This window comes from Nyctibius grandis, chromosome 17, assembly GCF_013368605.1.
Source record: "Nyctibius grandis isolate bNycGra1 chromosome 17, bNycGra1.pri, whole genome shotgun sequence".
Taxonomy (NCBI): Eukaryota; Metazoa; Chordata; class Aves; order Nyctibiiformes; family Nyctibiidae; genus Nyctibius; species Nyctibius grandis.
The window spans coordinates 1231553-1257812 of NC_090674.1; the positions used below are offsets into that span (position 1 = coordinate 1231553).

General features: G+C 63.5%; 2 protein-coding genes across 4 annotated transcripts in view; both read left to right on the forward strand.

The window, feature by feature from the left end:
- The window catches only part of HSPG2 (heparan sulfate proteoglycan 2), a 46049-nt gene extending 27410 nt beyond the window's left edge, over positions 1–18639 (forward strand). Inside the window, exons 47-86 of the mRNA XM_068415079.1 lie at positions 980–1118; positions 1310–1467; positions 2132–2270; positions 2354–2505; positions 2601–2739; positions 2823–2974; positions 3060–3198; positions 3281–3432; positions 3519–3657; positions 3740–3891; positions 3975–4113; positions 4205–4348; positions 4423–4557; positions 5068–5249; positions 5333–5525; positions 5617–5796; positions 6884–7144; positions 7217–7409; positions 7499–7596; positions 8104–8370; positions 8959–9071; positions 9145–9292; positions 9378–9494; positions 10069–10153; positions 10229–10373; positions 10457–10556; positions 10643–10752; positions 10829–10937; positions 11015–11113; positions 12085–12306; positions 13473–13705; positions 13792–13969; positions 15075–15197; positions 16116–16169; positions 16290–16371; positions 17128–17206; positions 17318–17388; positions 17473–17556; positions 17625–17728; positions 18210–18639. Of these exons, the coding sequence (XP_068271180.1) occupies positions 980–1118; positions 1310–1467; positions 2132–2270; positions 2354–2505; positions 2601–2739; positions 2823–2974; positions 3060–3198; positions 3281–3432; positions 3519–3657; positions 3740–3891; positions 3975–4113; positions 4205–4348; positions 4423–4557; positions 5068–5249; positions 5333–5525; positions 5617–5796; positions 6884–7144; positions 7217–7409; positions 7499–7596; positions 8104–8370; positions 8959–9071; positions 9145–9292; positions 9378–9494; positions 10069–10153; positions 10229–10373; positions 10457–10556; positions 10643–10752; positions 10829–10937; positions 11015–11113; positions 12085–12306; positions 13473–13705; positions 13792–13969; positions 15075–15197; positions 16116–16169; positions 16290–16371; positions 17128–17206; positions 17318–17388; positions 17473–17556; positions 17625–17728; positions 18210–18373 (5673 nt within the window). The 3' untranslated portion in view covers positions 18374–18639. The remainder of the gene's footprint in view (positions 1–979; positions 1119–1309; positions 1468–2131; positions 2271–2353; positions 2506–2600; positions 2740–2822; positions 2975–3059; positions 3199–3280; positions 3433–3518; positions 3658–3739; positions 3892–3974; positions 4114–4204; positions 4349–4422; positions 4558–5067; positions 5250–5332; positions 5526–5616; positions 5797–6883; positions 7145–7216; positions 7410–7498; positions 7597–8103; positions 8371–8958; positions 9072–9144; positions 9293–9377; positions 9495–10068; positions 10154–10228; positions 10374–10456; positions 10557–10642; positions 10753–10828; positions 10938–11014; positions 11114–12084; positions 12307–13472; positions 13706–13791; positions 13970–15074; positions 15198–16115; positions 16170–16289; positions 16372–17127; positions 17207–17317; positions 17389–17472; positions 17557–17624; positions 17729–18209) is intronic.
- Positions 18640–19287: 648 nt separating this feature from the next.
- USP48 (ubiquitin specific peptidase 48) overlaps positions 19288–26260 on the forward strand; it is a 38848-nt gene continuing 31875 nt past the window's right edge. For all 3 annotated transcript variants that reach the window (XR_011049399.1, XM_068414552.1, XM_068414553.1), the window contains exons 1-6: positions 19288–19502; positions 20226–20346; positions 20577–20733; positions 22299–22426; positions 23712–23836; positions 24764–24872. Coding sequence is in view for 2 of the 3 variants with exons in the window: in XM_068414552.1 (XP_068270653.1) it covers positions 19369–19502; positions 20226–20346; positions 20577–20733; positions 22299–22426; positions 23712–23836; positions 24764–24872 (774 nt within the window). In the remaining variant the exon portion in view is untranslated. The remainder of the gene's footprint in view (positions 19503–20225; positions 20347–20576; positions 20734–22298; positions 22427–23711; positions 23837–24763; positions 24873–26260) is intronic.

The following is a 26260-nucleotide window of genomic DNA, read 5'->3' on the forward strand; positions in this document are numbered from 1 at the left end:
GGAGAGAGACTTATGGGTTGGAAAGTTAAAACAGTTTTAATAAACTATAATAATGAAAAAGAATATAATAACAATAATAATAGAAATAACCAAATATATACAAATATGTACAAAACCAAGATCAAGAGCTTGGAAATCCTCCTCAGGCAGAATTACTCCCCCCAGTACAGGCAGAGGGGAAAAGGCAGTAGCTCCCCCCAGCACGGGCAGAGGCCAAAATGCAAAAGCTCCACTGCCATCACACCTGCAGGCTTTTAACTGGAGATTTGGCAAAGCTGGTACCAATCAGTGGGAGACAGGAGGGCCCCTCCCTCCTGGGCCCCACCTCCAGGAGGCAGTGGGTTAGTGATAAACAGGAAAGTGAGAATGACATGTATGGGATGGAATACCTTGCTGGTCAATCCTGGGTCACCTGCCCCGTCCACTACTCCCTGCAGGTACAACCCCCTTCGGCTCTTTACTCGTAAGCAGTGACCTTGGGTTCTCTAAGACTATTTGGCCTGGTTTGAGCCAAACCAGGACAGTGGCCCATGCAAGCCCAGGTGGCCCATGCAAGCTCTGGCTGCCCCATTCAAGCCCAAGTAGCCTATGAAGAGTCAGGTGGCCCCATGCAGGTCCTGGTAGCCCCATGCAAGGTCAGATGGCCTCGTGCAAGGTCAAGTGGCCTATGCAAGCTCTGGTGGCCCCATTCAAGCCCAAGTAGCCCATGCAAGGTGAGGTGGCCCCATGCAGGCCCTGCTGGCCCATGCAAGCCCAAGGAGCCCATGCAAGGTCAGGTGTCCTCCTGCAAGTCCTAGTGGCCCATGCAAACCCAGGTGGCCCCATTCAACCCTAAGTAGCCCATGCAAGGTCAGGTGACCCCATGCAAGCCCAAGTCACCCCATGGAAGCCCAGGTGGCTTGTGCAACCCCAGATGGCCCTGTGCAAGCGCTGGTGGCCCCATGGAAGCCCAAATGGCCCCCGTGTCCCCTCCCCGCAGGTGTCCGGCTCCCGGCTGCGGCTGCTGCAGGTGACAGCGGCCGACTCGGGCGAGTACGTGTGCCGGGTGACCAGCGGGGCCACCACCAGGGAAACCTCCATCATGGTGACCATCCAGCCCAGCGGGGCCAGCGCCTACCGTGAGTGGGGACAGGGAGGGGACAGGGGACGTTACCTGTGGGTGGGTGGCACTGCCCTGCGGTGTCCCCAGGGGTCACTCCCCGGGGAAGCCACCCATGTGTGTGCCCAACCCGGCTTCCCGGGCTCCTGGTGTCCCTTGGAGGGTCACACATGGTGGTGGCCACGGTCTCTAACCCGTCTCTGTCCCCAGCCCCGAGCAGCACGACCCCCCTGCGCATCGAGTCCTCGTCCTTGTCATCGCCCGTGGCCGAGGGCCAGAGCCTGGACCTCAACTGCGTCATCGCCAGCCCCGCGCAGGCCACCGTCACCTGGTACAAGCGCGGGGGGTCCCTCCCGGCCAAGCACCAGGTAGGGGACAGGGAGGGGGACGTCCCCAGGGGGGGTGGCTGGGGTTGACCCACAGCCCCGTGCAAGGTCAGCTGGCCCCATGCAAGCTCTGGTGGCCCCATGCAAGCCTGGGTAGTCCATGGAAGTCCTGGTGGCCCATGCAAGCTCTAGTGGCCCCCTGCAAGACAAATAGCCCATGCAAGTCCTGGTGGCCCCATTCAAGCCCAAATAGTCCATGCAAGTCCTGGTGGCCCCATGCAAGCCCTGGTGGCCCATGCAAGCTCTAGTGGTCCCTTGCAAGCCCAAATAGCCCATGCAAGTCCTGGTGGCCCCATTCAAGCCCAAATAGTCCATGCAAGTCCTGGTGGCCCCCTGCAAGCCCAAATAGTCCATGCAAGTCCTGGTGGCCCCATTCAAGCCCAAATAGCCCATGCAAGCTCTGGTGGCCCCATTCAAGCCGAGGTGGCCCCATGCAAGCCCTGGTGGCCCCATTCAAGCCCAAATAGTCCATGCAAGTCCTGGTGGCCCCATTCAAGCCCAGGTGGCCCCATGCAAGGTCAGGTGGCCCCATGCAAGCCCAGGTGGCCCACCCAAACCCAAGTCACTGCATGGAAGCCCAGGTGGCTTGTGCAACCCCAGATGGCCCCATGGAAGCCCAAATGGCCCCCGTGTCCCCTCCCCGCAGGTGTCCGGCTCCCGGCTGCGGCTGCTGCAGGTGACAGCGGCCGACTCGGGCGAGTACGTGTGCCGGGTGACCAGCGGGGCCACCACCAGGGAAACCTCCATCGTGGTGACAATCCAGCCCAGCGGGGCCAGCGCCTACCGTGAGTGGGGACAGGGAGGGGACAGGGGACGGGGGGACCGTGCCACAGTCTCCTTGGGGTGACCTTCCCATCTCTGTCCCCAGCCGTTGGTGTCACCCCCCCTGTGCGGATCGAGTCCTCGTCCTCCTCCGTGGCCGAGGGACAGACCCTGGACCTCGACTGCATCGTGGCCGGGCAGGGACAGGCCACCGTCACCTGGTACAAGCGCGGGGGGTCCCTCCCGGCCAAGCACCAGGTAGGGGACACGGAGGGGTGTTTTGGGGTGGCAAAGGGGTTTTGTGGGCTTCTGAGAGGTTTGTGACCCCTTGTCACCTGTGTCACCCCCCCCAGGTGTCGGGCACCCGCCTGCGCATCCCCCAGGTGACGGCGGCCGACTCGGGGGAGTACGTGTGCCGGGTGACAACGGGCGGTGTCACACACGAGACGTCCCTCATCGTCACCATCCAGACTGGCGCCGGCTCCTCTTACGGTACCGGGGACGGGCGGGAGGTGACACGGGGACACGATGGGGACTCGTTGGCTGTCCCCCGCTGACCCCACCGCCACCCCCAGCCGTCGGTGTCACGCCACCGGTGAGGATCGAGACCTCGTCCGCCGCTGTCACCGAGGGACAGACCCTGGACCTCAACTGCATGGTGGCAGGACAGGGTCACCCCCACGTCACCTGGTACCGGCGCGGAGGGGCTCTGCCCCCCAACAGCCAGGTGGGACACGGGGGAGGTGGCATCACCCCGCGGGGCACAGCCCCACGGCAGACACTGATGTGTCCCCAACTTGTCACCTCCCCAGGTGTCGGGCAGCCGCCTGCGCCTCGCCCAGGTGGCAGTGGCTGATTCGGGGGAGTACGTGTGCCGGGTGACCCTGGGGACCGTCACGCAGGAGGCTTCTGTCATTGTCACCGTGCCCGGGGGCGCCGGCGCCTATTACCGTGAGTGCGAGCGAGAGGGCAGCGCTCGAGGACAGGCGGGTGCCACCTCGGTGACAAACGTCCCGTTTCCCTGTCCCCGCAGCCTCCGGCGTCACCCAGCCCCTCCGCATCGAGTCCTCGTCCTCGGCCATCGCTGAGGGACAGACCCTGGACCTCAACTGCCTGGTGGCAGGGTCCGGCCCCGCCACCGTGACGTGGTACAAGCGCGGTGGCTCCCTGCCCGCCAGCCACCAGGTAGGGCGCGGAGCGGGGCGTCACCCCAACCCCTGCCCTGTCCCCTGCTCTCCAGCACTGACGTGTCCCCACATTGTCCCCCCCAGGTGTCGGGCACCCGCCTGCGCATCCCCCAGGTGACGGCAGCCGATTCGGGGGAGTACGTGTGCCGGGTGACAACGGGCGGTGTCACGCAGGAGACGTCCCTCATCGTCACCATCGATGACGGAGCTGCCCCATCCCACCGTGAGTGCCACCCTCCACGGGACGGGTCCCCGTGGGTGCTGGGGACCGGTGGGGACATTCACCCTCCGCTCTGCCCGCGCAGCCGCCGGCGTCACGCCGCCCATCCGCATCGAGTCCTCGGCGTCCTCCGTCACCGAGGGACAGACCCTGGACCTCGACTGCGTGGTGGCCGGCCAGGGACAGGCCACCATCACCTGGTACAAGCGCGGAGGGTCCCTCCCGGCCAAGCACCAGGTAGGTGGGGACACCGGCGGGGTGGGGGACGTCGGCTGTGGGTGGCCGGTTGATGCCACCACCCCCTGCCATCGCGTCCCCAGGTCTCGGGGTCCCGCCTGCGGCTGTCCCAGCTCTCAGTGGCCGACTCGGGGGAGTACGTGTGCCGGGCAGACATCGGCGCCATCTCCCGTGAGGCCACCATCACTGTCACCGTCACCTCCCGTGACAGCTCCAGCTACCGTAAGCGCGGCTACGGGGCAGTAGAGGACACCAGGGGGTGGTGGGGGACACGGGTGACCTCAGTGGTTTCCCTGTCCCGTTGTCCCTGCAGGTCTGCAGAGCCCCATCATCTCCATCGACCCGCACAGCATGGCGGTGGCACCGGGCGAGGATGCCACCTTCAAGTGCCGCGTCCATGACGGCGCCCGGCCCATCAACATCACTTGGCGGATGGGACCTGGCCAACATCTCCAAGGTATGGTGGTCCCCGGGGTGCCCTCGGCGTGGTCCCCAGGGTGGCCCTGGTGTTGACGGCTCCTCCTTGCCCAGACAATGTGAAGATCAGCACCAATGGCTCGGTCATCTCCATCACCGGCGCCCACGTGAGCAACCAGGGCGCCTACCACTGCGTGGCCTCCAACCGCTTCGGCGTCGCCAGCAGCGTCGTCAACCTCCTGGTGCAAGGTGCGCGGTGCTCGGGGTGGCTCTGTCCCCATCCTCATGTGCTCCACATGCTCCCGGGGTGATGGTCTCCCTGTCCCTGTCCCCATGCTGGTGTCCTCCATGTTCTCCAGATACCCCTGGGGTGATGGTGTTCCCATCCCCATGTCCTCCTCATGGTTCAGATGCTTCTGGAGTGGTGGTGCCCATGTCCCCATCCTGATGTCCTCCATGGGCTCCAGATGCTCCTGGGATGGTGGTGTCCCCATCCCCATGTCCTTCATGCACTCTAGATTCTCCCGAGGTGGTGGTGTCCCCATCCCCATGCTGACGTCCTCTCCACGCTCCAGATGCCCCATGGGTTATGGTGTCCCCATGGCCATGCCAACGTCCTTAGTGGTGGTGTCCCCATCCCCATGCTGACGTCCTCCCCATGCTTCAGATGCCCCCAGAGTGATGGTGTCCCCATGGCCATGCCAACGTCCTTAGTGGCGGTGTCCCCATCCCCATGTTGATGTCCTCTTTCTTCTCCAGGTGCCCCCACGGTGTCGGTGATGCCACCGGGCCCCGTGACAGTGAAGGAGGGCAAATCCATCAGCGTGGAGTGCCTTGGCCGGGGCGAACCACGACCGCTGGTGCGCTGGAGCCGGCCGGGTTCCCGGCAGAAGGTGGAGCACCAGACGCTGCTGCACATGGACAGCCAGGCCATCCTGCAGGTGAGCGGGGCACCCCGAGGTGCCGCGGGGCGCCCATGGGTGCCCGGTGCTCACCGCCCACCCTGTGTCCCCCCACCACCCAGCTCTCGCCGGCCAAGCCGGAGCACGCCGGGACCTACGTGTGCACGGCGCACAGCGCCTTGGGCTCGGCGCAAGCCCGGGTGGACGTCAACGTGGAGACGGCCCAACGGCACCCCGGCGCCCCCGAGGTCACCGCGCCACCCGCCGTCACCGTGGTGGCCGGGGACACCGCCACGCTGCACTGCACAGCCAGAGGTACGGGGAGGATGGAGGGCGGTGGTGGAGGAGGGGGTGTCCCACCGCGGTATCCCGACGCCACGGTGATGGGCGCCGGCGTTGCCCGTAGGCGAGCCAGCGCCCCGGATCGAGTGGTCGAAGCTGCGGGCGCCCCTGCCCTGGCAGCACCGCGTGGTGAACGGCACCTTGGTCATCCCCCGTGCCGCGCAGCAGGACTCGGGCCAGTACATCTGCAACGCCAGCAGCCCCACCGGCTCCGCCGAGGTCTTCGTCACCCTCGACGTGGAGAGTAAGGGGGTGGCAGGGGATTGGGGTGCCCCTGGGGACCTCCTCCCATCTCCGCTGTCTCCTTCCCCCGCGCTGTTGCCATCACCCATCCTTGGCTCCTCTCCATCCTTCCTCTGCACGTGGCCATCTCCATCACCATTCCCACCCTCCCATCCAGCCCTTCCTTGTGGGTCCATCCCGGCACTCGTCCTGCTCTCAAGCTCTGTCATCCAGCCCTTCCTCATGGATGCGTCCATCACTCATCCATCCCAGCTCACGCCCACCTCCCCATCTCCTCTCACACCCCTCCATCCAGCCCTTCCTGGATGGAGGAAAAATCCATCATTTTTCCATCCCAACACATACCCATCTCCATCTCCTTTCAAACTCCTCCATGCCTCACTTCCTCATGGATCCATCCATCTCTGGTCCATCCCAACACATACCCATCTCTTCATCTTCTCTCAAACTCCTCCATCCACTCCTTCCTTGTGGATTCATCCATCACTCATCCATCCCAGCACACATCCATCTCTCTGTCTCCTCTTGAACTCCTCCATCCATCCATCCATCCATCCATCCATCCATCCAACTCTTCCTTGTGGATTCATCATCCCTCAACCATCCCAGCTCACATCCCTCTCTCCACCTCCTCTCAAACTTCTCCATCCATCCCTTCCCTCATGGATCTGTCCATCTCTGGTCCATCCCAACACATATCCATCTCTCCGTCTCCTCTCAAACTTCTCCATCCATCCCTTCCTCATGGATCCATCCATCATTTTTCCATCCCAACACATACCCATCTCTCCATCTCCTCTCAAACTTCTCCATCCATCCCTTCCTCATGGATCCGTCCATCTCTGGTCCATCCCTGCACTTACCCATCTCTCCATCTCCTCTCAAACTTCTCCATCCATCCCTTCCTGGTGGATCCATCCACCTCTCATCCACCCCAGCTCACGCCCACCTCCCCACCTCCTCTCACACCCCTCCACCCATCCCTTCCTGGTGGATTCACCCATTGCTCACCCACCCCAACTCCCATCTCCACCCCGACCCTCCCGCCGATGCCCTCCTTGCCCCACTGACCCCCTCGTTGCCCGCAGCGCCGCCCTACGCCACCAGCCTGCCGGAGGACACCGCGGTGCGCGCGGGCGACGCGCTGCAGGTGCAGTGCCTGGCCCACGGCACCCCGCCGCTGCACTACGCCTGGGACAAGGTCAACGGCAGCCTCTCGCCGCGCGCCGCCCACCGCGCCGGCCTCCTCCGCATCAGCCCCGCGGCGCCTGCCGACGCCGGCACCTACCGCTGCCTCGTCACCAACCGCGTCGGTGCCGCCGAGGCCTTTGCCCGCGTGGCCGTCCACGGTGAGCCCCCCGCGCCCGCCCCGGCGGTGCTGGCGCCAGCGGGTACCACCAGGGCCTTCGCATCCCGCCCAGGTGACGCCGGTGACGGTGGGGACGCCGGTGGTCCCTTGGCCGTGCGGGTGACGCCGGGGAGCCTGGTCAAGGGGGTGGGCGGCACCGCCGAGTTCGCCTGCGCCGTCTCGGGGGACCCGCGGGCGCGTCTGGAGTGGCTGAAGGACGGCGGGGAGCTGCCCCCCGCCCACAGCGTGCGGGACGGGGTGCTGCGGTAAGGAGGGGGGCGCAGGGCGGGGGGGCACCCCCCCAGCTCCTGTCACCCCCCCCGTGGGGTCCCACACCCCGGCCGTGTCCCCGCAGGCTGCCGGAGCTGGCGTGGGGGGCGCAGGGGGTGTACGTGTGCCGGGCCAGCGCCCCGGGCGGGCAGGCGGAGGACAGGGCCACCCTCACCGTGCAGGGTAGGAGCGGCACCGGGGACGCGGGCACACCACGACCTGTGTCCCACGAACACGGGCACCCCGGGACCCCCATGTCCCCAAAGCCGGGGCACTCACTGACCCGCCCCCATACCCATGGGCACTCCGGGGCCCCCATCTCCCCAAACCCAGGGCACTCACTGACCCCCCCCATACCCATGGGCACCCCAGGACCCCCCAACCTCTCCCCATGCCCACGGGCACCCCAACACCCCCAACCTCTCCCCACGCCCACGGGCACCCTGGTACCCCCCATCTCTCCCCATGCCCACGGGCACCCCAACACCCCCCATCTCTCCCCACACCCACGGGCACCCTGGTACCCCCCATCTCTCCCCATGCCCACGGGCACCCCAACACCCCCAAGCTCTCCCCACACCCACAGGCACCCCAACACCCCCCATCTCTCCCCACACCCACGGGCACCCTGGTACCGCCCAACCTCCCCCCATGCCCACGGGCACCCCAACACCCCCCTGTCCCCCCCAGCTCTCCCCAGGGCCCTGATCAACGTCCGGACGGCGGTGCAGACGGTGCTGGCGGGGACGGCGGTGGAGCTGGAGTGCCTGGGCCTGGGGGAGCCCCGTCCCCAGGTCACCTGGAGCAAGGTGGGGGGCCGCATCCGGCCCGGGGTGCTGCTCCGTGCCGGCACCCTGGCCATGGAGCGGGTGGAGCGGGCGGACGCGGGGCAGTACCGCTGCACCGCCGCCAACGCCGTGGGCACCGTCCAGTCCCACGTCATCCTCCACGTGCAAGGTGAGGGCGGGGAGCTGGGGACACGCACACATGGGGGTGTCTCCCCATATGGCCCCGTGTCCCCCCATATGTCCCCATGTCTCCCTGTATGTCCCCATGTCCCCCCATGTCCCCCCATATGTCCCCATGTCCCCCATGTCCCCCCATGTCACCCCATGTCCTTCCATGTCTCCCCATATGTCCCCATGTCCCCCCATGTCCCCCCGTATGTCCCCATGTCCCTCCATATGTCCCCATGTCCTCCCATGTCCCCCCATGTGCCCCCATATGTCCCCATGTCCCCCCATGTTCCCCAACGTCCTCCCATGTCCCCCCATATGTCCCCGTGTCCCCCCATATGTCCCCATGTCCTTCCATGTCCCCCCATATGTCCCCCCATATGTCCCCATGTCCCCCATGTCCCCTTGTCTCCCCATATGTCCCCATGTCCCCCCATGTCCTTCCATGTCTCCCCATATGTCCCCGTATCCTCACATGTCCCCCCATGTCTCCCAATGTCCCCCCATGTCTCCCCATATGTCCCCATGTCCCCATGTCCCCCCACATGTCCCCATGTCCCCCCCGGGTGACCCCCCTATGTCCCCCCAGCCACCCCCCAGGTCGCGGGGCAGCCGGAGGTGAGGGAGGTGTCGGTGGGCTCCCCAGCGGTGCTGCCGTGCCTGGCGTCCGGCTTCCCGGTGCCCGAGATAACGTGGAGCAAGGTGAGGTGGGGGTTTGGGTGATGGGTGGGGGGGCACCCACTGGGTGCTGGTCTAACCCCCCGTGGTGCCGCAGCTGGAGGGGGAGCTGCCGGCGGGCGCCAGGACGGAGGGGAACGTGCTGCGGCTGCCGGCCGTGCGGCACGAGGACGCCGGCGTCTACGCCTGCGCCGCCGCCAACCGCCGCGGCCAGGACACGGCCTACTATGTGCTGCGGGTGCGAGGTGAGGACACACGGACACGCGGACACACGGACAGGGGGGTGGGGGGTGCTGTACCCCGTCCCGCCTCACCCCCTGTCCCCCCCAGAGCGCCTCGTGCCCTACTTCGGGCAGTCGCCCCGCTCCTTCCTGCCCCTGCCCACCATCAAGGACGCCTACAAGAGGTTCGAGATCCTCCTCACCTTCCGCCCCGACGCGGCTGATGGTGAGCACCGGCGGGGTCCACGTGTGTCCCCATGCCCCCCATATGTGCCCATATCTCACCGTGTCCCTCCATATGTCCCCATGTCCCCCTATGTCCTCCCATATGTCCACATGTCCACCATGTCCCCCCATATCTCCTCCCATGTCCCCCCATGTCCCCCCATGTCCTCCCATATGTCCCCATATGTTCCCATGTCCTCCCTTATGTCTCCATGTCCCCCCATGTGTCCCTATGTGTCTCCATATGTCCCTATGTGTTTCCATATGTCCCCATGTCCCCCCATATGTCCCCATGTCCTCCTATGTCCCCCCTACGTCCCCATGTCCACCATGTCATCCCATATCTCCTCCCATGTCCCCCCATATCCCCCCATATGTCCTCCCATGTCCCCCCATATCTCCATGTCCCCCCACCTCCCCTCCATCCTCCCCTCCTTCCCCTCCCCTCCACCCAACCAACCCCCCCACCTTCTGGGGCGCTTCCTCCTCCATCCTGAGGGTACTTTAGGTTCCCCCGTGGTGTGACCCCCACCCTGGGGTGCCCACCACCCTCCCTGACCCCCCCACCCCCCCAGGGCTCCTCCTCTACAACGGGCAGCGCAAAACCAGCGGCGCCGACTTCATCTCCTTCGGGTTGGTGGGCGGGCGCCCCGAGTTCAGGTGAGACCGGGGAGCGGGTGCTGTGGGGTGGGGAGAGATGGGTGCCAGCACCCTCCCACACCCATTGTACCTCAGGTTTGACGCCGGGTCGGGCATGGCCACCATCCGGCACCCGACGCCGCTGCGCCTGGGCCAGTACCACACGGTGCGGCTCCTGCGCAACCTCACGCGGGGGTCGCTGGCGCTGGACGGGCACCCCCCGGTGAACGGCACCTCGCAGGTAAACGGGGGGTGGTGTGGTGGGTGTTGGGTGGGGGTCAGGGTGCTGGAGGGGGGGGGTGCCCACCCTGGCTGTGCCCGCAGGGGAAGTTCCAAGGGCTGGACCTGAACGAGGAGCTGTACCTGGGGGGCTACCCCGACTTCGGCGCCGTGGCCAAGACGGGGCTCAGCAGCGGGTTCGTGGGTGAGTGGTGGCTTTAGGGGGGGGGACAGTGGTGTTTGGGGACACCGTGTCACCCCCCCACCCCCGTGATCTCCGTCCCTCTGCAGGCTGCGTGCGCCAGCTCCGCATCCAAGGCGAGGAGGTGGCTTTTGGGGACATGGACCTGCAGACGCACGGTGTCACCAGTTGTCCCACCTGCCAGGACCGGCCGTGCCAGGTGAGGCCGTGGGTGATGGCCACCCATCGCCACCCCCATCCCCGACACCCGTGTCACCACCCCTCCCCTCCCCCAGAACGGTGGCGTGTGCGAGGACGCCGAGAGTGACACCTACGTCTGCCGCTGTCCCCACGGCTTCACCGGCAGCAACTGCGAGTACTCGCAGGCTCTGCATTGTCACCCGGGTAAGGTGGCCGTCCCGCGGGGATGTCACCCCGGTGTCCCCCCCCCGGGTGGGTGCTCATCGCTTGTCACCCTACAGAGGCGTGTGGGGCCGATGCCACCTGCGTCAACCGGCCGGACGGGCAGGGCTACACCTGCCGCTGCCACCTGGGCAAGGCTGGGGAGAGGTGCACCGAGGGTGAGCGCGGGCAGGGACACAGGGACAGGGCTGGCACCGGCTGGGGACACGGGCGTGGGGTGGGGACAACCCCAGGGAGATGGACATGGGGTGGGGAACACCCTGGGGACAGGGGCGTGGCATGGGGACCACCCCAAGGAGATGGACATGGGGTGGGGACCACCCTGAGGACATGAGCCTGGGGCTGGGACCACCCTGGGGACATGGGGACATGGCTGGGGACCACCCTGGGGACATGGGCATGGGGTGGAGACTACCCCATGGAGGTGGGCATGGGGTTCAGGCCACCCTGGGGACACAAACATGGGGTGAGGACCACCCCAGGGAGATGGGGACACGGCTCGGGACCACCCTGGGGACATGGACATGGTGTGGGGATCACCCCAGGGAGATGGACATGGGGTGGGGACCACCCTGAGGACATAAGCATGGAGCTGGGAGCACCCTGGGGACGTGGGCATGGTGTGGGGACCACCCTGGGGACACAGGCATGATGGGGACATGGGATTAGGCACCATGTGGGGAGATGGGCATCATGGACATGATGGAGATGGGCCATTGGGTGCCACCCCAGGGAGATGGACACGATGAGAATTGGGGATTGGGGACCGCCCTGGGGACACAGGCTGAGGCCCGCCCTAGGGAGATGGGTGTGGGGCTGGGTGTCACCCTGGGGACCCAGGCACAGGGCTGGGGACCACCCTGGGGAGACAAGTGCAATGAGGATGGAGGTTTGGGTCCCACCCTGGGGAGATGGGCACCATGGGGATGGAGGTTTGGGTCCCACCCTGGGGAGATGGGTGCCATGGGGATAGAGGTTTGGGTCCCACCGTGAGGAGATGGGCACCACGGGGATGGAGAATCAGGTCCCACCATGGGGATGGAGGATCAGGTCCCACCCTGGGGAGATGGGTGCCACGGGGACGCAGGACGGGGTCCCACCAGCCGGGCACTGACCCGGCGTGCCACAGGCGAGGCGGTGAGCGTGCCATCCTTCGGCGAGGAGGGCGCCTTCGTGTCCTACCCGCCCCTCACCAACGTCCACCACGAGCTGCGGGTGGAGGCCGAGTTCCTGCCGCTGGCACCCGACGGGCTCCTGCTCTTCAGCGCGGGCAAAGCCGCCCCCGTCGAGGACTTTGTGGCCTTGGCCATGGCCGGTGGCCACCTCGAGTTCCGCTACGAGCTGGGCTCAGGTAGGCTGGCACGGTGACGGGGGTCCTGGTGGCACCACGGCGGGGGCTGGTGGCACTGGGGACCTCAGGTATAGGTGGGGTGGCCTGGCATTACTGGGGTCCACTGGCATCATCGGGGTCCCCATGTGTCACCAGAGTCTGTTGGCATCACTGGGGTCCCCTGGTGTCACTTGGGTCACCCAGCATCACATCAGGGTGGTCCCTTGGTGTCACTGGCATCACCAGGCAGTGCCAGGGTCCCCTGGCATCCCCAGGGTCCCCAAATGTTACCAGCGTGCCCTGGTGTCACTGGGGTCCCTTGGTGTCACTGGGATCACCTGTGTCCCCGGGCACTGCCAGTGTCCCCAAGCATCACTGTCACAGCACTGGGGTCCCCTGGCGTCACTTGGGTCCTCAGATGCTGCCAGGATCCAGAGGCATCAGTTGGGTCCCCTGATATCACCGGGGTCCCCTGTCACCACTGGGGTCCCCTGGTGTCACTGGGGTCCTCTGTCACCACTGGGGACCCTGAGCATCACTGAGGTCCCATGTCACCACTGGGGTCCCCTGATGTCACCAGGGCTCCATGTCACCACTGGGGACCCCAAGCATCACCAGGGTCCCCTGTCACCACTGGGGTCCCCTGTCACCTCTGGCATCCCCTGATGTCAGCAGGGTCCCCTGTCACCACTGGGGTCCCTGAGCATCACTGGGGTCCCCAGTCACCACTGCAGTCCCCTGTCACCACTGGGGTCCCCTGGTGTCACTGGAGTCCCCTGTCACCACTGGGGTCCCCAAGTATCACTGAGGTCCCATGTCACCACTGGGGTCCCCTGATGTCACCAGGGCTCCATGTCACCACTGGGGACCCCTGATGACACCGGGGTCCCCAGTCACCACTGGGGTCCCCTGTCACCACTGGCATCCCCTGATGTCACCAGGGTCCCCTGTCACCACTGGGGTCCCCTGATGTCACCGGGTCACCTATCACCACTGGGGTCCCCAGTCACCACCAGGGTCCCCTGTCACCACTGGGGTCCCCAAGCATCGCTGGGGTCCCCTGTCACCACTGGCATCCCCTGACGTCACCGGCATCCCTTGTCACCACTGGGGTCCCCTGCCACCCCCGGGGTCCCCCAGCACCCCCCAGTGCGTCCCCCCACGGTGCCACCACCCCGTCCCCGCAGGCCCGGCCGTGCTGCGCAGCCCCGAGCCGGTGGCGCTCGGGCAGTGGCACCGGGTGACGGCCGAGCGGGTGCACAAGGACGGGACACTCACGGTGGACGATGGCACCCCGGTGACACGCTCGTCACCCGGCAAGAGCCAGGGCCTCAACCTGCACACGCCGCTGTACCTGGGGGGCACCGAGCCCCCCCTGCGCCCCCCTGCCAACGCCTCCTTCCGCGGCTGCATCGGCCAGGTGAGCCCCCCCTGCCCCCTGCGTGCCCTGGGGGGGGACAGGGGGTGACCGGGGGGGGACAGGGGGTGACCCGGGTGTCCCCGCAGGTGACGGTGAATGGGAAGCGCGTGGACCTGCCCTACAGCTTCGTGCGGAGCCGCGGCGTGGGGCAGTGCGGGCGGGGGGCACCGTGCCCGCCCCAGGCCTGCCTGCACGGCGGGCGCTGCCTGCCCCTGCCCGGTGCCACCCCCCCACACCACTGCCTCTGCCCGCCCGGCTACACGGGTGAGTGCGGGACACGCCTGGGCACGCGTGTGGGGGGCGGGGGGAGGTGGGGGGGGTGTTCTGGGGGGGCTGGGGGGATTGCTGGGGGGATGGGTGCACACGTGCGCAGTGCGTGTGCATGCACATGCGTGTGTGCTGTACATACATGTGTGCTGCGTGTTCATGTGTGCATATGTGCTAAGCATGCACAGTGCATGTGTGTGCACTTGTGCTGTGCAGGCGTGTGTGCTGTACATGCACTGTGCATGGGTGCTGTGCATGTGTGCGCTGCGCATTCATGTGTGCATATGTGCTTTGCATGCGTGCACAGTGCGCATATGTGAGCTGCGTGTGTGTGCATACATGCATGGTGTGTGCTGCTCGTGCATGTGTGCATATGTACTATCCACGCGTGCATGGTGTGCGCTGCACATGCGTGTGTGCTGTGTGTGCGTGGCACATGCATGTGCGCTGCATGTGCGTGTGCACGTGTGCTGTGCATATGTGTGTGCTGCGTGTGTGCTGTACAGGCATGCACGGTGTATGTGTGCATGTGCTGTGCATGCATGCACGGTGCACACATGTGAGCTGCGTGTGCGTGAATGCATGTGCAGTGTGCATACATGCATGGTGTGCGCTGCATATGCGTGTGTGCATATGTCCTATCCATGCATGCATGGTGTGCGCTGCACACGCATGTGCGTGTGTGCTGTGCAGGCGTGCATGGTGCATGCGTGCGTATGTGCATATGTGCTGTGCATGTGTGCACAGCGCATGTGTGCGTGTGTGCGCTGCACGTGCATGTGTGCATGTGTGCACAGTGCATGCGTGTGAGCTGTATGTGCATGTGCTCATGTGCGATGCGTTCATGGTGCATGTCTGCATATGTACAGTGCCTGCATGCACAGCGTGTGCACGTGTGGCATGTGCGTGTGTGCCGTGCGTACGTGTGTGCTGTGCGTGCCAGCACGTGCCCTGAGCGTGCGTGTGTGCTGCAGATGCACGTGTGCTGTGCACGCGTGTGCGGTGTGTGTGGTTGGCGTGCACGTGTGCCCTGCAGTTCACACGTGTGTGCATCCACGTGTGTGTGATGTGCCGTGTCCCCGTGTCACCCCCGTGTCCCCAGGGCCGCGCTGTGAGCGGGAGGCGGGCGGGTGCCAGCGCCGCCAGCCCTGCCTGCACGGGGGCACCTGCGTGGGCACCGCCTGCCGCTGCCCCCCCGGCTACGGCGGGGCCTCCTGCCAGCACCGTGAGTGGGGACACCGGGGACACCCGGGGGACATGTGGGGACATGTGGGACACATGGGGACACCTGGGGACATGTGGGACACCCAGGGACACCTGGGGAAACTCGGGGACACCTGGGGACACTTGGGGACAGCTGGGGAGACTCAGGGACACCTGGGGACACCTGGGGACACTCCAGGACACCTTGGGACACTTGGAGACACTCGGGGACAGCTGGTGACACTCGGGGATGGCTGGGGACACACGGGGACACTTGGGGACACTCAGAGACACCTGGGGAGACTTGAGGACACCTGAGGAGACTCAGGGGCACTCCAGGACACCTTGGGACATTTGGAGACACTTGGGGACAGCTGGGGATGCTGGGGGACACTTGGGGAGACTCGGGGACACTCAGGGCCACTGGGGTCACTCGGGGATGGCTGGGGACACTTAGGGAGACTCGGGGACACTTGGGGAAACTCAGAGATACCTGGGGACACTTGGTGACACCTGGGGAGACTCGGGGGCACTCCAGGACACCTTGGGACATTAGGGACACTTGGGGACAGCTGGGGAGACTCAGGGACACCTGAGGACACTTGGGGACACCTGGGGACATGTGGGACACTCGGGGACACTTGGGACATTCAGGGACACCTGGGGACACTCCAGGACACCTTGGGACACTTGGGGACAGCTGGTGACACTCAGGGATGGCTGGGGACACACGGGGACACCTGGGGACACTCGGGGACACCTGGGGACACTTGGGGAGATTCAGGGACACTCGGGGACACTCAGGGACACCCAGGGACGCTTGGGGACACTTGGGGACACCTGGGGACACTCAGGGACACCTGGGGACACTCGGGAACACTCAGGGCCCCTGGGGTCACTCGGGGCCCCGCCACCCCACCCCTCCGCCCTGTCCCCGCAGGCGTGGCGCCGGCCGAGCTGGAGCAGGACTGGCAGGAGGGCAGCGGCGGTGGCGGTAGGTGCTGGCACCCATTGTCCCCCTTTGGCACCCACTGTCCCCCTTTGGCACCCAAAGCCATGCGGTGGGCGTGGCGGGGGGCGTGCCCCCCTCTCACCCCCCCTCGCCCCCCCCCAGACGCCCCCGGACAGTTCAGTGTCGCGCTTGGGGACGGCGACGGCTCCTTCCTGGCCCTGCCCGGGCACCTCTTCCCCCGCGGGTGAGTGACACCGGCCCGGGGCACCCTGGGCTGGGGGCTGCACCCGCCCTCCCGCGGCACCGCACCCTGCCCACAGCCTGGCACCCATCACAGCAGGGCACCCATAGAACCATGGCACCCTGCCTGCAGCATGGCACCCATCACCCTGTAGCACCTATTGCACCGTGACACCCATCGCAGCAGGGCACCCTGCCCGCAGCGTGGCACCCAGAGCACCACAGCACCTTTCCCATGGTGTTGCACCCACCCACCACAGCGTAGCACCCTGCATGCAGCCTTGCACCCACAGCGTGGCACCCATAGCACCATGGCACCCTTCTTATGGTGTTGCACCCTTCCTGCAGCATGGCACCCAACACAGTCTTGCACCCACAGCAGCATGGCACCCACAGCAGCATGGCACCCAATGCAGTGTTGCATCCATTGCACCCATCGCAGCATGGCACCCATAGCAGGTGTTGCACCCAGTGCTGCATGGCACCCTGACTGCAGCATGGCACCCATCACAGTGTTGCACCCCGACTGCAGCATTGCACCCATTGCAGCGTGGCACCCATCACAGCATGGCACCCATCATGGCGTTGCACCCTTCCCGGGTGCTGCACCCATTGCACCCTCCCAGGGTGCTGCAGCCTTCCCAGGGTGGGCATTGGACCCTTCCCGGGGTGCTGCACCCATTGCACCATTGCACCCTTCCCGGGGTGCTGTGCCACCCCGGGGTGCTGCCCCCACCGAACCGTCGCCCTCTCCTTGCAGCCCCCCCGAGGCGCCCGAGACCATCGAGCTGGAGCTGCGGACGGGCAGCGCCGAGGGGCTGCTGCTGTGGCACGGGGCGGTGAGCGGGGTGGGGGGGACACCACCGGGGAGGGGACCTGGGTGCTGAGCCCCCCTTAGGGTGGGGGTCAGGGTGCCCCCCACCCCACTCATCGCCCCAGTGTGCCCGCAGGAGCCCGGTGAGGGTGGCAAAGCCAAAGACTTCGTTGGCCTCGGCTTGAAGGACGGGCACCTGGTGTTCAGGTGAGCGGGGGCACCCAGTGTCACCCCGGGGTGCCCCATGCCACCCCAGGGTGCCCCTGTGCTGAGCCCACGTCACCCCTGCAGCTACCAGCTGGGCAGCGGTGAGGCCACCATCGTGTCTGAAGACCCCATCAACGACGGCGAGTGGCACCGGGTGACGGTGACGAGGTGGGTGGGGGTCAGGGTGGGGGGTCAGGGTGGGGGTCAGGGTGCGGATGCTGATGGGTGCCGTGCAGAGAGGGCCGGCGCGGGTGGCTGCAGGTGGACGGGGAGGAGCCGGTGAGCGGGGAGTCACCAGGAGCCAACGTCATGGCCAACACCGAGGGCAGCGTCTACGTGGGTACGGTGGCACCCGGGGGACACGGGGTGGGACAGGGGGTAGAACATGGGATGGGACGTGAGGTGGGACACGGGGTGGGACACGGGGTGGGACAGGGGATGGGACACGGGGTGGGACACGGGGTGGGACATGGGGTGGGACACAAGGTGGGACACATGGTGGGCTATGGGGTGGACATGGGATGGGACATGGGTGGGACATGGGATGGACATGGGATGGGACGTGAGGTGGGACACAGGTGGGACATGGGATGGGACATGGGGTAGGACATGGGATGGGACACATGATGGGACACGGGATGGACATGGGATGGGGTGTGAGTTGGGACATGGGATGGGACATGGGATGGACGTGAGATGAGACACGAGGTGGGATGTGGGGTGGGATGTGGGGTGGGGCCACCTGCCGGGCCGCGGGCTGGCCGTGGGCAGGTGACAGCGGCCCCGCGGTGTCCCCGCGGTGCCCCCGTGTCCCCCCGCAGGCGGCGCCCCGGACCCCCGCAGCCTCACGGCCGGCAAGTTCCCGTCGGGCATCAGCGGGTGCGTGCGGGGGCTGGTGCTGGCGCCCGCCGGAGCCCCCCGCCACCCCATCGACCTGCGGCACGGCGCCGTGGGGGGGGCCCCGGCCGCCCCCTGCCCCCCCTAACCCCCCCTGAGCTTTTGGGGGGAATTTGGCCCATTTTATTATTTTCCAAAAAAACCAAACCAAGCCAGGAGGAAACGGTGCTTCGGGGGGGGGAGGGGGCCGGGACCCCCACCCATGTTTACACACACCCCCCCCTCCATTACCGGCCCCCCCGGAACTGTCACGGGGCGGCCGGGCCGCCGGGGTGGGGACGCGGGGGACGGGGGGGGGGACAGTGGGGCGCTGGCGGGGACCCCCCGAGGACAGCGATTAAAGGAGAGAGAGAACGAGCGGCTGGTGCGTGGGGGGGGACGGGGGGACGGGACCCCTGCGCGGGGGGGGCAGGCCCCGCCCCCAGGGGCACAGGCCCCGCCCCCAGGGGCATTGACCACGCCCCCAAACACATCAGTCCCGCCCCCATATGGACAGGCCCCGCCCCCAGAAACGTCTGACCCCACCCCCAGGGACACAGGCCCCGCCCCCAGGCGTTCAGGCCCCGCCCCCAGGAACGCCGGTCCTGTCCCAAGACGCGCAGGCCCCGCCCCCACGGGTGCAGGCCCCGCCCCCAGGAATGTCAGCCCCGCCCCCAGGCGCTCAGTCCCCGCCCACAGAGCATTGATCCCGTCTCCAGGCGCGCAGGCCCCGCCCCCACGGGTGCAGGCCCCGCCCCCAGCCCGCCCCGCCCCCAGCACTGTCGGCCCCACGCCCAGGAACGTCGCTCCCGCCCCCAGGGCCACAGGCCCCGCCCCCAGGCGCGGCGCTCCCGCCCCCACGCACACTGGTCCCACGCACACTGGTCCCACGCACACTGGTCCCGCCCCCCGCGCGCAGGCCCCGCCCCCGGGCGCGTCGCCCGTCGCGGCCCGGCACCGTCAGCGCGTCGCGCTTGTGGCGTCACAGGCCCTGACGGTGGCGGCGGCGACGACGACGGGAGGGGCTGGGTGGGACCGGACCGGGCCGGGCCGGGGTAGGCCCGGGGCAGGCCCGGGTGGGAGCAGGGGGGGGCTGTGGCGGCCATGGCACCGCGGCTGCAGCTGGAGAAGGCGGCGTGGCGTTGGACCGAGACGGTGCCGCCCGAGGCGGTGGCGCAGGAGCACATCGAAGCGGCCTACCGCGTCGGGCTGGAGCCCTGCCAGCGCGGCGCCTGCCGGTACCGCCGGGACCCCCCCGCCCCGGCACCCCCGGGCCATCTCCCCTCCGCCCCCGCCCCGGGTCCCTCAGGGCACCCCAAACCTCCCCCACCCTCGTATTTGGGGTCTGGGGGCTCCCCCGTTCTCTCCCCACAGGGTTGGGGGGGGGAAGCCACGTTCGTCCTCCCTCCCGTGAGGGTGGGGAAGCACCACGCGCTTTCTGGGGCCCTCAGGGTCGATGGGGACCCTTCCCATTCCCTTCTTTGGGACCCCCATTCCCCGGGCTTGGGGCACTCCCTGCCTGGTTCCTCAGATATAGGGGAACGCCCCGGGGTTGTGGGGGACCCTTCTCCTTGCCTGGTTCCTCAGATACAGGGGACCCCCCCCGGGTTGTGGGGGACATGTCTCCTTGCCTGGCTCTTCACATATAGGGGACCCACCTAGGGGTTGTGGGGGACCCTTCTCCTTGCCTGGCTCCCCAGATATAGGGGAACCCCTCGGGGTTGTGGGAGACCCTTCTTCTTGCCTGGCTCTGAAGATGCAGGGGCCCTCCCCCAGGGCCCTGTACTCTTCCCTGGGGTTCTCCATCTCCTTGTTTGTCCATAACCATCATTTTTGGGGGGTGTGGGGGACCCCTGTCCCACCCCATTCACTCTGGGGGGGTCCCCCGTGTTGTCCTCATCCCCCACAGTCACCCGTCCCTTCCGCGGGGGTGACGGTTGGGCCGGGTGCTGGTCCTACAGGAGGAACTGCCGGGGGAACCCCAACTGCCTGGTGGGCATCGGGGAGCACGTCTGGCTGGGCGAGATAGACGAGAACAGCTTCCACAACATCGACGACCCCAACTGCGAGCGCCGCAAGAAGGTAACCCCCCACCCCAAAACCATCCCCTGCTCTCCCCGGTCCCCAGGGGAAGATGGGGATGAGGGGAGGTGACACCTCGTGTCCCCCCATAGCCGGGAAGTTTGGGGTGCAGCTGTTTGTACGATGCCGGAGCGGCGTTTTCCTGATAAACAGCCCTAAAAAGCCGCCCCAGCTGCTGGATTTCCTCTTGCTCCTCCGAGTGACGCCTCTTCCTTTCTCTCTTACACCAGAACGCGTTCGTGGGCTTGACGAACCTCGGCGCCACGTGCTACGTCAACACTTTCTTGCAGATGTGGTTTCTTAACTTGGAGCTCCGGCAAGCCCTCTACTTGTGTCCCAGCGCCCGCAGCGAGCGCGCGGGCGCCGAGGACATCCCCAAAGACAAAGGTGGGTGGAAGCTGCGGACAGGAGCGGTTCCAGCAGTGTGCCCAGGTGGCCAAGAAGGCCAATGGCATCCTGGCCTCTATCAGGAATAGTGTAGCCAGCCGGTCTGGGGAAGTGATCGTCCCTCTGTACTCGGCACTGGTGAGGCCGCACCTTGAATCCTGTGTCCAGTTCTGGGCCCCGCACTTCAAGAGAGATGTTGAGGTGTTGGAGCGAGTGCAGAGGAGGGCGACCAAGCTGGGGAAGGGTCTGGAGGGTCTGACCTATGAGGAATGGCTGATGGAGCTGGGGTTGTTTAGCCTGGAGAAGAGGAGGCTCAGAGGTGACCTTAGTGCAGTCTACAACTACCTGAAGGGAGGTTGTAGCGCAGTGGGAGTCGGCCTCTTCTCCCAGGCAACCAGCGATAGGACAAGAGGACACAGCCTCAAGCTTGGCCAGGGGAGGTTCAGGTTGGACATGAGGAAGCATTTCTTCTCAGAATGGGTCATTAGCCATTGGAAGGGGCTGCCCAGAGAGGTGGTGGAGTCACCATCTCTGGAGGTGTTTAAGAAAAGCCTGGCCATGGCACTTAGTGCCCTGGTCTAGTTGCCATGGTGGTGTCAGGGCAACGGTTGGACTCGATGATCCCAGAGGGCTCTTCCAACCTGGTTGATTCTGTGATTCTGTGGTTTTGCTCATTTCTCCTAAAATTTTACACTCTGGCTTCAGCTTTGGGAGAAGGTTTATCAGGGGAATCGATGGGTGAAGCTATGACCGCTCTTCCAGTCTCCGCGCCGTTGTTGTTGAGTTTTGGAGTCCATCACTTGGCTTTTAGCAGCAAACACCCAAGTTAGTTCTTAAATTGGAGTGATCCGATCCAATTGAAAAATCCCATTTGGCTTTGTTGCTTCCCAAACTGGTTCCCAGCATAATAATAGAGCTGGGCGTGGAAGCCCATGGGTTGGGGCTGATCTGTGCTGCTGCGGAGCCGCACTCATCCCATGGGAGGGCGAAAATTTAGGTCCCTGGTATAAATCGGGCTCCAAGTCGCCTTCACAGCCGACGCGACGGCCTCGGGTGACGTCCCTTGATGCCTGACACGGCGCTATAGGTGCACCCTGGGTCAGGGCAGCTGCCTGATCTCTTCTGTTCCCGTTTTTATGGTATTTTTAAATGACATCTCACCGTTTAGGGTGAAAAAGAAGCCGTTGCTACGGGGTGATCGGCGCACGCTGCTTAAACTGTGCGCTCGCAGCTCGTGCCAGGCACTGGGGGATAATTATTGTTGCGCTCGATGATCTTAAGGGTCTTTTTCAACCTTGATTCTATGATATTTGACGTATATTTGACATATATTTATATATTTTTAGTCTATCATATGTTTTACTTATATTCTATGATATTTGACGTGCGCTGGGACTTCATCGCTGACATGAACCTCTTCGGTTCTCACGATATTTTAAAACATCTTTAAAAAATAGCATTTCTAATCATTGAATCGACCCGTACAAAGAAAGAACGAGCGAATTGCTTGGAACAATTCTCTCTTGCCTTGAATTACTTGCCGTAACTTAGGTTGTTTTTCACAGACTACGAGCCTCAGACCATCTGTGAACACCTCCAGTACTTGTTCGCCCTGCTGCAGAACAGCAAAAGGCGCTACATCGACCCCTCGGGGTTTGTCAAGGCGCTGGGCTTGGACACGGGGCAGCAGCAGGTAGGTTGGAGGCGAGTAATTTCCTTCCTTAAAGCGGCGTGAAACTGCCCTTTTGTGTTATTTTAGCATCTCTGAGGTGGAATCCCATCTTTGGGTGCTGCTCAGTACAAACACAAAGAGAGAAATGGTGCTCAGGGCCCTTCCCGTGGGTGTGGGAGACCAGGAGGAGCCCAGGGAGACGAGGAGGAGCTCAGGGAGCGATGGGATGGGGACAGGGAGTGTTGTTAGTGCCTGCTCGACCCCGGCACCATGCAGGGTGGGAGCCAAAGCTGCCATGAAGGTCCTTTCGCAGGTGCTTTCTGGGCACAAGAGCAAAAAGCTCCTTCTCCCTTGCCCACCAGCTCCGCACCGCGCAGTGCCCAGCACCGTCCACCCCCACAAAGCACCACCGGCTCCTCCCAGGGCAGGGAAATACTTCATGGTGGGTGGTTCAGTGGGGGTTGAAGGGCTTTCACAGGGCGAGAAGACATTTGGTTGGGTCACCAAGAGCCAGCCAAGGTCCAACGTGAGCGTGTGGGGCAGAGGAAGCACGGTTAGAGAGGGGTGAGCAGGGTTAGAGAGGGGTGAGCACAGCAGATGAGTCCTGCAGGGCCGTGGCCGAAGCTGAAGAGAGCTCAGGAGAAGGGCACGGCTTGAAAATACTCTTTGAGAAGTAAGAGGGGAGGTGGTTGGTGGAAGAGCCCGAGCGCCGGCGTGCGTTTCCTTGGGAGGATGCGGGAGGGGAAGGAAGCGGTCGCTGCCGAGCGGTGATACTAAAGGACAGCTGGGAGAGGCCAAAGCCCGTTTGTTTTCGGAAGGGGAGAGCGAGGATGGGAGAGGAAAGCCCTGAGATGAGTGTGGGGAAGCTCTCGAGCCTTGCAGGAGGGGACAAATTCAGAGGGCAGCTCATTTTTGGGGTGGTTTTATTTTCCTTCTCACCTATAACGCGAGCAGGCACGGCTTGTGTTGCGTGCTGAGCTTTCCAAGACGAGCATTAACGGGGCAGAAAGCTCTGCAGGAGGGTTTTTATTCTTCCAGAGCCCTGCGAGGCGTGGGGCAGAAGTCAAACCACCCAGCGTGGCTGGCCAGGAGCCAGGCTGAGCTCACGCCGTGGTCTCACGCTGGGGCCTCGTGCTCCTTTTTAAGCAAATTCCTCTTTTTAGTCCTCCCAACTGCTCTTTTTTTATTCAGTGCACGTCGAAGCCTCGGTGTAGGGCTCCGGGTAATTTGCAGTAAATTAGTGACAAGGTTGTGATGAAGCTTTGTGCTGTGGCGGATCGTTAACGGGCTTGACTTTCTCTTGTAGGATGCCCAGGAGTTTTCCAAGCTCTTCATGTCACTGCTGGAAGATACTTTATCCAAACAGAAAAACCCAGATGTTCGCAACATAGTGCAAAAGCAGTTCTGTGGAGAGTACGCCTATGTCACCGTGTAAGTGTTTGGTCTTTGGGTGGAACCTTTCTGTAAATATTTAAATGTTTTAGGAGAAGTTGAGGGGGGGGGGGGAATATCCCTCCTCACAACTGGAGCAGGCAGGTAAGCTTCTGCCGAAACATTTTGTAATGAATTTTTTAGCTTCTCAGTTTTCTGATGTTTTTTTGGGGGGGGGTTGGTGCAGTTTTGCAGCTGATTTTAATCCCTTAATGAAAATTTACCAGTTAAACCTGCAAGCGAGTTAATGGAACGTAAAACCCTGCAGCCAGAAAATACTATTACCCTGTTACCCCCTTTTTGCGGCGTGTTCTAGTGAGTCCAGAGGAGGGTGACCAAGCTGGTGAAGGGTCTGGAGGGTCTGACCTACGGGGAACGGCTGAGGGAGCTGGGGGTGTTTAGCCTGGAGAAGAGGAGGCTCAGAGGTGACCTTAGTGCAGTCTACAACTACCTGAAGGGAGGTTGTAGCGCAGTGGGAGTCGGCCTCTTCTCCCAGGCAACCAGCGATAGGACAAGAGGACACAGCCTCAGGCTTGGCCAGGGGAGGTTCAGGTTGGACATGAGGAAGCATTTCTTCTCAGCAAGGGTCATTAGCCATTGGAAGGGGCTGCCCAGGGAGGTGGTGGAGTCACCATCTCTGGAGGGGTTTAAGAAAAGCCTGGCCATGGCACTTAGTGCCCTGGTCTAGTTGCCATGGTGGTGTCAGGGCAATGGTTGGACTCGATGATCCCAGAGGGCTCTTCCAACCTGATTGATTCTGTGATTCTGTGTTCGTGGTGTAGAGGAGCGAACCACATTAATTCTGACTCAAACAACATTTTCTCCTGGTTTTTATAGCTCAGGGAATAGTTTACTGGTGGCTGGGGAGTTCAGAGATGTGAACCAGTGAACTGACCTCATGTGTGTTTGTCTTTTTTTCAATCCTAGCTGCAACCAGTGTGGCAGGGAGTCCAAACTCGTGTCAAAATTTTACGAGCTGGAGTTAAACATCCAAGGGCACAAGCAGCTGACAGACTGTATAACGGAATTTCTTAAGGTACGAGCTCCTTGTTTATTGAATCCTGCTATTCTCAGCAAGGTGGTTTAATTCCTTCCTTCAATTAACAGCCTTGGAGGGTGGTAGCGGAGCGAAGCGACTGAGTTGTCTCCGTGAGCTTCATGCAAAAGGAAATGTGGGTTTTTTTCTGCAGACACAGAAAATGAGGATTGGGAAGTCAGGGAGTGAGGGGTGTCTCCGGACCAGAGCACATGCACGTGTTATGGCTTTAAAAAGCACTTGAAAGTTGCGTGTTTAGTCAAAATACTTTCCCAGTAAAGTTGGGGAAAATGTCCCTGAAGTCTGATAAAAAAGTCCCTGCGTGCTTTGTCGTGGGTAGCACCAGGAGAATGGCTGGGTTTAGTGTTCTCTAGGTCAGTGCTCATCAGCACAGCAACAGGAGACATTCCCTGTTCTAAAACATGCTCTCAAAAATACTGGGGAGGGCTGGGGATAGCTGCAGGAACACCTGCAAGTGCTTTTAATTCGACTTGAAAATTTACCTAGATCTTAACATCCAGCACGTTAAAGGTTTGAGGTGTGGATTCGACTCAAAATATTTGGGGCAGAACTAACTGAGAGGTGACTGTACCCGAGCAGCTGATGCGCTCAGCAAACCGGTCACTCCGCTTGCGGAAGGGCTGCTATGAGAAAAGACTGGTTTGTGTGCGCGCCGTCAAACCCCAGAACGGTGAACTTCAGGTTTGTCTGCTCCTCCTTCACATGAAACAGCCCCGTGACCTTGGTTAGGGCAGTCAGAGCCCTCCTCTGGCCTAACCCTGCCCTTGGATCTACTTAGGCGTGGACGGTGACTCTGAGGAGGTGCTGTTTCTTTGGCTGAGCGCATGAGGGTTGTAGTTTCCAGGCTAAAATGTGGCTTTACATTAACTTGGTCCATGTGAGCTCGTAAAAGGGCAATTTAATTATTTGCTTTATTTTTTTTAAACCGAGGCAGTCAAGTGGAGAGCAAACCTGGCAGCGCTGTAAGCGACCTGCAAGCAGGGCTTGATCCGGTCTAAAATTTCCCTTCAAGTGAGAGCAGCCCGCTGTGGCCGTGCTGTAAAGTGCATTTATTAACGTGTGTTTTTAATTTAACCGAGAGATGGTTTTGCAAAGCATCTGAGTAGAGACATCAATGGTTAAAATAACTTCCGTGCCGTCGAGTAGCTCGGTCTGGTTGACTGGTCTGACCTCCGAGGAACGGCTGAGGGAGCTGGGGGTGTTTAGCCTGGAGAAGAGGAGGCTCAGAGGTGACCTTAGTGCAGTCTACAACTACCTGAAGGGAGGGTGTAGCACAGTGGGAGTCGGCCTCTTCTCCCAGGCAACCAGCGATAGGACAAGAGGACACAGCCTCAAGCTTGGCCATGGGAGGGTCAGGTTGGACACTA